The 12,363-nt window shown below is 43.8% G+C and overlaps 1 protein-coding gene, 1 long non-coding RNA gene and 1 pseudogene across 5 annotated transcripts in view; 1 reads left to right on the plus strand and 2 right to left on the minus strand.

The window, feature by feature from the left end:
- The window catches only part of LOC146457559 (ZP domain-containing protein-like), a 74,254-nt pseudogene that overhangs the window by 11,146 nt on the left and 50,745 nt on the right, over window positions 1–12,363 (plus strand). The window lies entirely within an intron of this gene.
- LOC146457561 (uncharacterized) overlaps window positions 1–12,363 on the minus strand; it is a 70,668-nt gene that overhangs the window by 2,543 nt on the left and 55,762 nt on the right. The gene's annotated exons all lie outside the window — the stretch shown is intronic.
- Window positions 1–12,363, minus strand: part of LOC146457560 (sacsin-like) — a 55,342-nt gene that overhangs the window by 2,543 nt on the left and 40,436 nt on the right. For all 3 annotated transcript variants that reach the window (XM_085091803.1, XM_085091804.1, XM_085091805.1), the window contains exons 7-8: window positions 11,741–12,315; window positions 273–11,431 (exon numbers count right to left, since the gene is read on the minus strand). In XM_085091803.1, the coding sequence (XP_084947929.1) occupies window positions 273–11,431; window positions 11,741–12,315 (11,734 nt within the window). The remainder of the gene's footprint in view (window positions 1–272; window positions 11,432–11,740; window positions 12,316–12,363) is intronic.

The raw sequence follows: 12,363 nt of genomic DNA on the forward strand, positions 1-12,363 counted from the left end.
GGTTTGCTAGAAATCAATTCAATAATTATAAGCATCTTTTGTAGTCGAGCCTCTTCGTTTCACAGTGGCATACAGCATTGATGGCAACGGCTGTTGTGACTGTCGTTTTCAGATGTGACGTCATTGCAAACTAAATGACAAAAAAGATTATGCTTCAAAGCTTTCCTGTCATCTCATTTCAAGGCAATTTCTTACATTTACATTGCTCGATTGTAAAAGGCCCTTACACTGATTCTATTCTGACAACAAAGTGAAACAAATGTAAGCCATACCTGGTGGCACTTGAAACAAGCCCATTCGTAGGACGGTCTAATGCACGTAATGTCGTTTTCTACTGCAACGATATCGGCCTCTGCCTGTCGGAACCATCGCCTGGCTTCTCCTGGTTGTGGATTCGGTCTTCGGGTGGTACGTTCACGAAACGGCTGCCTTGTTCTGTATCCTTCGCGCTGGGTGTGATGTTGCCTTGCACGTCTCCCCCAACAAGTGAAAAAATCATCGTACGAACCATGCTGAGTTCCAGTGGCACCCATGTTCGTAGCTTGTTGGCTACCTCTAGGTTCACCTCTTTCCAATCGATACATTTCACTCTGTAGATGTTTGCAAACCTCATTGCAGAATTCCTCATCACCCACATTCTTATCAGGATGCCACCGCAGATACAGGCGCTTGATGACTTTCCGACGTTTGTCTTCTGGCATTTTCCATGCCTCTTCCAAAAGATCTGAAATCTCGTCAAACACCTCCTTTTTATTTCTACTTCTGGGTCGCTGGACGGGGTCTTGGGCAGAGCTCTGTCGCTGAACATCAGAGACGACAACCGCTGAAGACGAAGGGGATTCTAAACGGTGGAACTTGTACAAGTCCGTGGCATCAACGTCTTTCTCTTGGTTACCTCCAATGTCAATTGTGTACCTCCTCGCAAAAAGAGGACGATCTTGAGCCGTCACCTCCTTGACAATCCTTGCGTAGATGTACGTTGCGACTCCGTCTTCTTGATGTAGGCTCGGATCTTCGAGTTCATATCCCACGTATTCACCTGGTTCAAATTCTTCAAATGCATCATTCAACAAATGATGCTCATCCAGTGGAATAAAAGTGCCTAGATTGGGAAAGATGTCCACCTCTGCTTCACAGTTGGAGTCATCTGGTCGAACTTTCAGGGAGTCTAATAGGGACCGTACACCGCTCGGGGGACAGTTCAAAATCTGAAAGATTAACCCTGCTTTCTTTCCAAGAAGGTCTCCATATAACTCTACAATCACGTGAGAGACCCAGGATATGACTAAAGACTTATCAGCCATTGCTGCTACAGCATCTAGATACAACTTCCGCATTTCTCCACCAGATGTCGTTCTCTTTTCCAAGAAGTAAGGAACTTTGGCTTCACTTTCCGGAATGGGATTGCCGTCATAAAAAAGAATGGTTTTAAGGTTACTGACAGCGCAGATCTCAATACCTTGAAGTCCATTTTTGATTTGTCTTATCACCGCTTCATCAAGATACTTGTTGTGAGAGTTCTCGTCTCGAATCAGTCTGACTAATCCAGAAAAGAACTGTGGCGAGGACAGCCGTTGCTTCATCAGGGTCACATCTTCAGATGCCATCAATACGTTACTCTGCGAGTCACTGAGTTTTTCATCAACCACGGAAGATAGCATTTTAGGTCGTATTGTTGTCGGCAGCTTCATCAATAACTCCCTGTAGTTAGTCATGGTGGAATGGCATGTCACATTCATCTTTCTAAGGTCAAGCAATAAATGGTGCTGAAACTTTTGCAGACGATCAAGAACATCGGGGGATTGGTCATTGAAAATCAACTTTGAAGACTCGTGCATGGTCACTGGCAAGTGTGGTGGCACACTAAGGCTACCATATCTATCTAAGAAACTTCTTTGCGATGGGATTCCTGGTAGGTGTAGTTCCAAAAGGCTCTTAACCTCTTCCACCTTATTCTCCAGCTGTTCAAAGAAACCTTTCTCCGCCTTGACACAGATAATGACTTCATTTGGGTGTAGTTTAGCACTTTTGCATTTTTCGTACAACTTCTTTAGCACCATGGTGTAATGGCTAATCGTTACATGTTTATTACAGCCAATTCTCTGAAACAAAGGATGAAACTTTCCAAATTCTAGCGGAACTCTGTAGAGAAATGGCTTAATTTCAAGGTAGTCATACAGGTCAAGTACCGCTTGGCTTGGTAGAATGAATTTCTTTCCTTTCTCGACCAAAATGCATGGTGTATTTGATAGCAGTTCTGTGGTTTCATTGCTTGTGATAAGCTGTGATTGCAAAAACTCGTAAATGCATTCCATGACTGCTATTTTCGTGTCACACTGCCTAGGCGAAGAATTTTCCCTCTCGTTTTTGCTTCCAAGATGGAAACAGATGGTTTGACAGTGGTCAATAACGAGATCTACAGATGGCGTCTTCATAATTTGAAGCTGAGCGATGAAAGCATTACAGTATTGGTCAATTTTGGTTCCCGAAGGACAACCAAGCTCGCGCTTCCGATGGGTAGGATCCGCCCAACTTGGAAGTAAATGCGTTTTTGTCCAAACGATCTCTGCGTAATGGGAAGGAGCTGCTCTTTTGAATGCACAAAAAAAACTCTGACCATTTGTCGTCGCTTGCCATGGTTGACATAAGTCTTGGAGGTCTTTTTTAACAGGATCACTGGCTACAAAACGAATATCGCAGACAGCTTGCAGAAGTCCTTCTGCCACAACATTGGGTCGTCGTATCAGGTATTTTACCAATACCTGTGATTTCTTTCTGGTGTTGCCGGTTGGCTCTGTTGCTGCCTCACGAGCAACTTCTCTAGCAAATCTCTTGAAGTGATCCTGAGAAACCACTCCAACTAGACCAATTCTTCGCAAAACTTTTAACCATTCTATTGAGTCAAGAGGTTTGGGCGGGAAGTTGTTCGGCGAGAGCATGGTGGTGAACACCTCTACACATGGGTCATAAAACGAAGATGCGGTTTTTAGGGAGCCATCTGCTGAGGGAATGAATGGAGTGTGTCTGAAGCAGTCCAGAAGCCGTTGCATGTCGTCTTCTGATGTTGCAGGGTTTGACAGAATATCTGTACGAATGTACTCTAGATGTGACTCCCTTGCGTCTTGGCTAAAAATGTGCAAATTTGGTAAGATCCATGTACAATACACGTCTTCAGCAGTTACGCACTCAAGAGCAAAGAACTTGAAAAGCCTCGAAAGACTTTCCCAGGATTCCAGAAATACAACATCTAACTCACGCTCCAATACTTCAAGTTCTATTCTTGGTACCTCAATTGGCAGGACGCAAGCTCTGGGATGTTGATCGAGTCGTATGAAGCCTCCGTGTGTTGCAGGGTAAAAAGGTAGCTTCCTTAGCTTGCTTCCGTCGGTCTCTTTAAGGCTGCTCACACTTCTGCTAAAGTATTCCAGGAGCACTTTACAGTCTGCAGACTTCAGCTTTTCCGGTGACTGTCGGTCCATTTCAATCTTTTCATCAAGCGCTGTTAGTAGAGATGTTGGAGACCTCAAAGATGAGACCATTAAACGAGCCAGTGAAACTCCATTAGATGATGAATACATAGTCATTCCAGAGCTCAAGGTTGACAGCATAGCATAATTAAGCTCAAGCACTCCGAGTTTTCGTAACACTTCCACGACATCAAAATTTGAAGCATCTGGACTACCGTAATCAAGGACGGATGATGCTTTGCACAGAGGAACAAGAAACTGTGCGGCTGGCTGGGGCACGCTGGAAGAAACAAACGGAAGCAGCGACTTCTTTTTCTGTACGATTTTCACGTTATTGGCTGGGAGAATACTCCAGTTAGCCAGGGAACCAATTTTAGCTTTAATGCGTGCGTGCCGAGAATCTTCAGCTATTTTTGGATCATCGAGAATATCCCTTGTAATCTCGCCTAGAAAAACCCACACTCTGGATATCCATCGTTGGTTGGGCGTTGTTTTCTGATCTGGAGACCACTGAACAAAGGCGCCTTTTTCGTAGCACTCACGAGGCAATGTCTGAGGTAGGTTTTGGGTGAACCCTTCTGCATCCAGGGGCCTCAAAACGGATGATTTTAAAGTCGGTTCATCACTGAACAATTTCCGGTACACTAGCTCGTTTAAAAAAACTTGTGGGGAACCAGGTAAAATATCTTTAAATCGAGAAAAAAACTTTGGGTCTTTGCTTGAGAACAACTGAAGGCAATTATCTTGCGTTAAAAGCATAGGAAGACCTGGCAGTTGATCAAAAAAGTGCTCCATCCCTTTACAGTACAGCAGCATTAGAACAACCCCAAGGGCATCTCTGAATGGTGTTGCGTTTACGTTACAGGGAATCTGTCCAATCTTGCACAGTGGTTCTTGAGAGCTAATAGACTTGTAGAAGTCGACCACAGACATGGGAGAAACAGCACAAGTAGGAACTTGTGATCGCTGAAAAGAGACATTCAGCGCCGTGGAAAAGGCCAAAAGGTTAAAGCCACTTTCGAGTAATATCTCTTCAAACCTTGTTCTTGCTTTCGTTTGGAAATCATCTCTTTTCTCCTCAGATACCTTGACAAAAGGTTCGGTTTCTGCAAGGTTGTTAAAGAATGCTTGACTTTTTTGATGTCCTGTTGGCGGAAACCAAGTAATCTCAACCACCGACGTGTTGTCCAAGACTTGCTGCGTGACACCCAAAGGCGTTTTCCTAACAACTGGCAGCAATTTTAACCCTTTCAAGTTGATTTCCTGGTAAACAGTATCCACTAATGTCTTCCAGTAAGGCTCTGTAGGTGGTATGAGTGGAAAGAATCTTTCATATGCTCTGATTCTCTGCAATATCTCATTTTCCGTGCACATCACAACGCAAGGGGTGCCGTCTTGAGCGATGGGCAGGTGAAGGAAAGTCCGTACTTCATCTAGAAGTGTGAGGTAGCATGAAGCCACCACATCTCTCAGTAAAGCATTATTCCAGTCACTGCGATACCCACCCGCTTCGTCTCTCCACAAATTTCGTCTTGCCTCGTGGTCGAGTGCAAAGTGTCCATTGATGTGCACTGGCAGATCAGTTTCGAACGGGAGAGGGAGGAAGCAGTAAACTTTGTTTCCTCTTCTATCAGAATCTCGCGATTTCGTCTCCAAAAGACCGGCAACACCACCACGAGGAAGCATACCAAGCTCGTGCTTCTTAAAGGCGTTGGTGATACTGCTATTCAGTTTCTTCTCAAAACCAATTTGCTGAACTATTAGCCATTTTTCTTCGTTTCCTAAGTTATCTGCGATCTTCAAAACATAGGAAACTCTTGCTACTTGAATATCACTTGGAAGAAGATCCTTTTCTCTCTTCATCGTCTCTCCAATCTGTTTGATTTTATTGGCAAATGCTCGTCTTTTGGCTTCATCATCCTTTGACATCGTTGCCTCGACCGAATACAATTTCGTCAGTCTACCACTCTTGTCATTCACTTCACAAAGAGTGATTTTATTCACATTGTTCACAAAAAGAAGAACTTCAAACAGCTCCTTTTTCAAGTCTTCCATCAACGTATCCAGCCTACTTAGTGTCACGGGACTAGATGATATTTGAGACACCATGGCCATCTCCCGTGTTCGTAAAGGAAATCTGAACATAGTCCCGTTATCAGTGGAAAAATGATCCTGTAGATAGCAAGGGAAAACGTCTGGGAACATTGACTTTAGTGTTGTGATGTTTTGTAACATTATTCCAGGCTCTTGAATAGTTGCACCAGGAACGTATTTGCAGTGAGGATCAAAGGCACACAAAACATCACCAATGTCGTTTCCCTTTGACATAAAAGAAGGCACATCCGTCAAATGGTACACAGCGTTGAAGCCGACTCCGTACTGACCAGTCTTGTTTGGATCTTCTCCCTTGCTTCCCTCACCAAGGTTATGTATTCCCTCGATATCTGCCTTGGTGAATGGCTTGTTGTTGTACACACAAAGCGCAGGACCCTGCAGTGGTTTCCAACTGTCTTCAAAAACTCTTCCATCAGGATGGTGCCTGGGATCCTTAATGAAGAAAATCTCTGTGGCCTGTGCATCATCTGCATTTTGCAGTAGCTCTTTCAATATTTCCTTCTCACAAGGATAGCCAGTTAGAATACGCTTCAAACGATTTGTGAGCTTCTCCCGTTGTCCAAAGGGAATTCCTAGTAGATGTGGTCGCAGGGCTTCCTGTCGCCGTGTTCTCACACACAGCTGACGGCATATCGCCAATGAAATTCTGTCATTGACAAACTGTACGCCTTCTTCATCAGGCATCCAGGGACAGTCCCGAATGCAAAGATCAGATACCGGTGTCATCAATCCTTTAGAGTCAGGAAGATAAACAACTCCCAAATTCTCGTGCATCCCAGAAAGATCAAAGTTAGTATCTTTCACTGCTTCGCCCAATAGTACTGCCAGGCGGGTTGCAACTTGAAGGGTTTGCTCGTCTAGTGTATTCCCTCCAAATCTACCCTTTATTTCACGTAAGCTTGAGATATAATCGTGCGCAACAAATGTCATCTTAACTCCTGCTGCTTTCATCAAAGGACCAAACCACTCAGCAATCCACTGTGGAAGCTTGAAGAGATACGGTGAACAATCATTAGGAAGCGAAAATGCCACTTGCTGCGCAGAAAGAAACCTCTTTCCGTCAAGAATGAATCTCTTTCCCTGCAACGCCTCAAAAATTCTATCGCCAGAGTGCGAGAGACTTTGCTGTAAACATGCATAAGTCGTTCTGAAAACTTCTTGTAGCTCTTTGTATTCTAATGAATTGAGTGAATCAACCTTCGCCGAGAATGCATTGGTCAGTTGCTGTATTACTTGCTCCAATGTGACGCCCCTTGTGTCTAGCGTTAACAGCTTTTTCACGTTTCTTGAAATAGATATTCCAACCAATGGTTCAGTGCAACAAACAAGGTACTTTTGCTCCTCTAGGTAGGCTTCTTCAGGTGCTAGTAGTGAATTGTCTTCAAATTCATCTCCTTTCCAGAAAAGTGGGAAATCAGTTGGCTTTTTGAGAACTGGAAGAAATTTAGCCTTTGTGATACGCTCATAAGAAGTAGGATCGGGAAATGATTTGAATTTTATCTTCTTCTCCATAAAACTCAGCAATGCTTTTCCTCGCCTTAACGCTGCATCACTGTCATTTAAATTGTGGATACTCTCGGCTCTTTCTGCTACCTCGGACCAGGGAAGATCATTTGAGGCCATTCCTAGCTGCTCCAGTCTAGCAAGCCTTTGAAAGCTAAGATACGATTTTGGAGTACCAAACGGAAATCTGCCGTCTTCAGGAGCGAATAGTGATGCTACTTCTCTGTAAGGGTGTACAAGTTGCTGAGGTAGCTGAAGAGTATTTCCACTCGGTGACGTTGGAATGCAGGCGTGTAGCTTTATCAGCTGGTTTAAATCTCCACTGTTAGCATCTAAAGCGTGCAAAGTCAACACATCTCTCAAGTAAGGTGGAAGGGTCAAAAGATTCGGGAAAAAAATTTCACGGAAAAATCTTATCTTGCTATAGCCTCTAGCGTTCATTTCTTGGCTTTGACCATAGACTTGTAAAGAACGGAAAACATCGAATGGCAAATCTATCACCAACCCTCGTCCCTTGAAACACATTTGAAGAACTTTGTTCGCAGCTTCTCCAGTTTGAGACTCCTCCCGGAAATGCGGATCAAGGAAAACTATTTGCTTGACGCCAACCCATCTCTCTCCATCAGAAAAAAGAGGAAAGTCGCCACCAGCGAGCTTTGCATAAAACGAGGTCAAAAGTGGCAAGCAGTTAGGTTGTACTTCAGACTCCTTCGGCCACAGCGAATGGAACACATATGAGCCATCATTGGGGATAATTGTTTTCATGTCCTCCAGAAGATCAAGAAAGGCTGAAACCACGGAATCTTGCAACAGCACCTTATTCCAATCCACTCCAAAGCACGTCTTGTCGTCTTCCACTTTTTCCTGTAAATTGCGTCTGTTAGAAGCAACTGCAAATGCTCCATTTATGTGTACCGATAGACCACTGTGAATTGGGAGTGGCAAATAGCAGAAAATCGTGCCATTTGAACTAAAACCATCGACCGTCTTTACAACAGGCAAGGGCTCAAAAGTGCTTGACCCTCTTGGCTTTAACTGAACTGCTACTCCTGCTGATGGAAGAAGACTGGGATCATTTTTAGCAAAATTCATTGCCTGTCCATTTCCCATTGAGGACACAACGAGCCAAGTTATCTTCTCTTGATTTGGGTTACCATCAAAGAAATCCATCCCATATTTCGTGAAACTGCAGTTGACGTCAACTATCATGGACGATATTGGAAATTTTCTCGGATCAATCTTTCGATCCCGTGCCAACCTTTTCATTTTCGACGATGCTTGAAGGAAATTACATTGCTTCAGAAAGCTTAGTTCTTCTGGACTTAAATTCAATGCAGTAGGAGGAAGCGTAAACGAAAATGATAGTTCTCTTAGTATTCCTGCTTGGGGTGTTGACTTGGTGACTTCAAACATTAATACTGGTTGTGGATCTTGGTTTTCCAATTTCGGCAAGTGATAGATCCCTACTCGAAGAACATTCTGTGTGAAAAGAAGCAAGTGCTTGGCCCCATGAAGAAACATTTGAAGCAGTTCTCGCATTTGCTGATCGTCATAGTACAGTTGCTTAATTTCACTTGCAATGGCTTGATTTCTCGTTCGTAGAGGAAACCTGAAAAGCGTTCCGTCAAAAGAGTTGTCTTCTTTGCAGAGATTCAAATCACAGCCAAAAATGCCATTGAACGGTTTGAACTGATTATTGTATTTCCGAAGCCTCTTGACAGCTTTGTTTACATTGATTTTCATCCCTGACTTTCCTTTATTTCTGATGGCCTTTCCAAGGTGTTTCCTGTGAGGATCAAATACCGCAAAATAGTTTCTACTTACGAACATGGGCACATCAGTTAGGTTGTACACTGCATTGAAACCCAGTCCAAATCTTCCAATCTTTGCCGTGTCGTGTGCTTTGGTTGCCTCATTTAGCTTCGTTATGTTAAGAAAGTCTTCATCAGTGAATATTGCGTCATTGTAGACCCACAAGGCAGGTCCTTGGCAGCCTCTCATTTTCTCGTCAATCAGACAGGTCATAGCGTCCTCGTTGGTCCTTTCGTCATAGAGAAATCTAACTTCTGTGGCACCGGCATCGTCTGCGTTTTGTACAAGCTCCTTTGGTACTGCAAATCCATCCTTGTAGTCTTCAAGAAGTCTATTAAGCCGAGTAGTAAGCTTCTCCTCTTGTCCAAACTCTTCTCCAAACTCATCGGCGTCCAACATTCGATTTGGAAGAGATGGAACACCAAGACGTTCGGCAGTGACAGTAGGAACATTGGCATGTACATAGAAATATTCCAACTCTTCATCGTCACCTTCTCTTTTCAGCCAGTCGTCGTGTTCGCAGTACATGCAACGTTCAACTCGCTCAAGCCGGATGAATGAGTTGTCTTCCACGTGAGTGGGAAAGAGAATCTTCTCTTGAAGCTCTGGGGATAATTGCTCATCTGCAACTTCATTCAAGATTTCCACCGATAACTTAAGATCGCGTTTCACTTCTGAAGAGCTGAAACGGGAAGTTGTCTCATCATACTTCTCTTTTATCATGCCAAGGACCTGAAGTAGAAGAGCTGAATCACTTTGGGATCTCATACCAAAACGCTGAAACAAAGCAGAGAACTTCATCATCTCCCAGGGAAGAGGAAGTATGTATGGTGAGAGATCAACGGTTGATTCAATGGGAAGCACTTTGCAAGGTGAAGAAAAGCCGTCTCCATTCCATACCCAGTCGACAACATTAACCCGTTCAAATGCTCTCTTTAAAGCTTCATAGTTTAGACTGCAGAAAAACATGTAGATGTCCTCAACCATCTCCATGTAATACAGCTTTTCTGCCTTCGTGTAATATGTGACCACATTTCGCAAATGCTTCACGACATCGTCGATAGCTGGTTTGGTTTGCCAGCCAAAATAACTGCAAATTTCATTCGATGACTCTATGTCAACAACAGGTGTCACTGTCCCGATGAGATTGGCAAGCTGGTTGCCCTTGAGTTCACTTGGCTTGAAAAAGTGCATGTCTTCTTCTTCGGCTGTTTCCCACCATGGAAGGGAAGGGGGAAAGTTTCGGGTTCTCTGCCGCAATCTTGATACCCAACGGAGGTTCCACAGTAATGCTCCCAATTTCTTTCCATGTACAGCTGGTTCCTGAAGCTTTCGTGGATGGATACTGATATACTGCATAATTGCTTTGGATTTCATCATAACAGATTGAGACAGAGGAAGCGCGCTTACTTCTTTAGCACTTTTGAAAAGATCTTTGGCAGTGATTTTGTTCTCTCTTTTCATTCCAAGTTCTTCTAACATGATAAGAATGTCCGGGTCGTTGTAAAGCTCACCAACAGGAAAAACATCTTCGTGGGCAAATAGTTCTTGTAGGCTTCTGTTTCTAGGGTCGAAGACATCCGATGCCCTCACTCGCACTGTTTGGCTTGGAACAAATGGCAGCACTTTTATATTTCGCTTGAAATAAGCATCACTACGAATGACATGCCCGAAACGTTTTAACACATGTGGCATCAGCCTATCTACCTGCTCTTCAGAGTATCGTCCTTGTTGCATATCGGGAAATATCATCTCGCAGAGCAATTCAGTGGGCTTTAGAATTCTGACTTTCAAGGAGCGAGCCAAGGCCTTGGAATCATCTTTAGAAACATCAATGAGGTCTCGTAGTGGTTGAATGGGGAGGGAGTCCGGAGACGCTGCACACAGGTCGTCTTTCTTCGACACAAACCTCTTAAGTTGAGTCTCAAATAGTGGAAGGGAACCCAGTAGGTTGTATTCCTCCATTCCAATGTGCCCCGGTCGTACATCAGATAGAAATGACCTCAAAGTCTGCTTCTCTTGTGTAGAGACTCCTCGAACCTTTTCTACTAATGTTCCAGTTGCAGTGTTAGAAACGCAAACCACCATTGCCCTCAAAACGCCTTGGATAGTGGGTGGGTTTATGAACGTTCCCAGGAGAGCAGGATGATGGCGTATGAAGGCCGGGAAATCGAGCATCACAATAAGACCAATCTTCCTTAACACATTCGACACAGCATCATCAATGCAGTCATAATTAAAGTCTTTGACAACAACTGTAGAGCGGTAGCAAAGCGGCATCAACGAGATAGGTGTGTGGGACATGCTGAGCGGAACCAGGGGCAGGTCTTCAAGGCGCTGAAGATCCTCTGCAGTGGTAAAGTGTTTCCCCAGATATTTCCAAACCAGCTGGAGCCAGCTTTTGGGAGGATGGTTATGGTTCATGTCATCTGGGTACCACGAAACTGATCCACCGTCTTTCCAACTAAAAGGCAGAGAATGCTTGAGGAGGGAAGGCACGTGGTCTGCACTAAGTAGTCGTAGCTGCGTGTGACCTGCGATTATGAAAGTGAGCAAACAAAATATGATAATACAACCTTTAAATAAGTACTTGTGAAGGTGGTTTAAAGCTTAGCTGTTGGCAAATTTAAATCGGCCAATTGTCAATAGACTGTAGAAATTGGATAAGATGTTGGTCATCTAATTTGGCAAGCTCTTAAATGACAATTCACTCAATAGCTTCTTTTTTTTTTTGTCATATTGCGAGACCCTGACATAGATTACGTCTGAGCCTCCTGCGAGTTCTTCTCAATTTGAGCTTCCTTCACTAATAAGTGTGTAAAGATAAAAGGTCCGGACTATACCTTTGAAGGCTGCAGCTTGGAGGTATCCAAGGATGTCTTCTTCGACAGTTTTATCCAGAAAGCGATCGCTTAGACCAGGAAATAGTTCTTGGGGGTGTTCTGGGGAGGCGATGTAAATGGTTGTGGCGCGATTTTCAAATTTCGCAAACTGCCCATTGGAGAGTGGTAAAAGCTGCAAGCCATCGAGGTCTGAAAAATTACGATCACTTAAACAGAACTCAAGAAGAAACAGCTTCTGTTTTCTGTCAAGTTTCGTATAACAAGAGGGAACTTGTCTCAACACATGTCTTATCAGAGGAGGCTTGATTTCTGTTTGATCTGGGATGTATCTGTCTAAAGCACTGTGCACATGACTTGGGACAGTGACAGCGGGTAATCCAACTGAAAGCAGAACTCTCAGCAGCAAATAGTTCTTTTGGCCCTCTGAATGTCGCTGGAAAATCGCATCTTTTATCTTTATCCAACTGCCTCCATCAGCTTGGGTGTGAACAACGTTCTCTTCAAGAAGCAACTTAAAGAAAGTTTTTTCAAGCCCCTTCCACTTGTGGTCTATTTTGCCAATATCTGGCCACGCTCTGAAATATGAAAGATTATTATTACATATTAACGGCAAGAAAAATACT

Source organism: Pavona decussata, unplaced genomic scaffold (genome assembly GCF_977016875.1).
Source record: "Pavona decussata unplaced genomic scaffold, jaPavDecu1.1 SCAFFOLD_240, whole genome shotgun sequence".
NCBI classification, from domain to species: domain Eukaryota; kingdom Metazoa; phylum Cnidaria; class Anthozoa; order Scleractinia; family Agariciidae; genus Pavona; species Pavona decussata.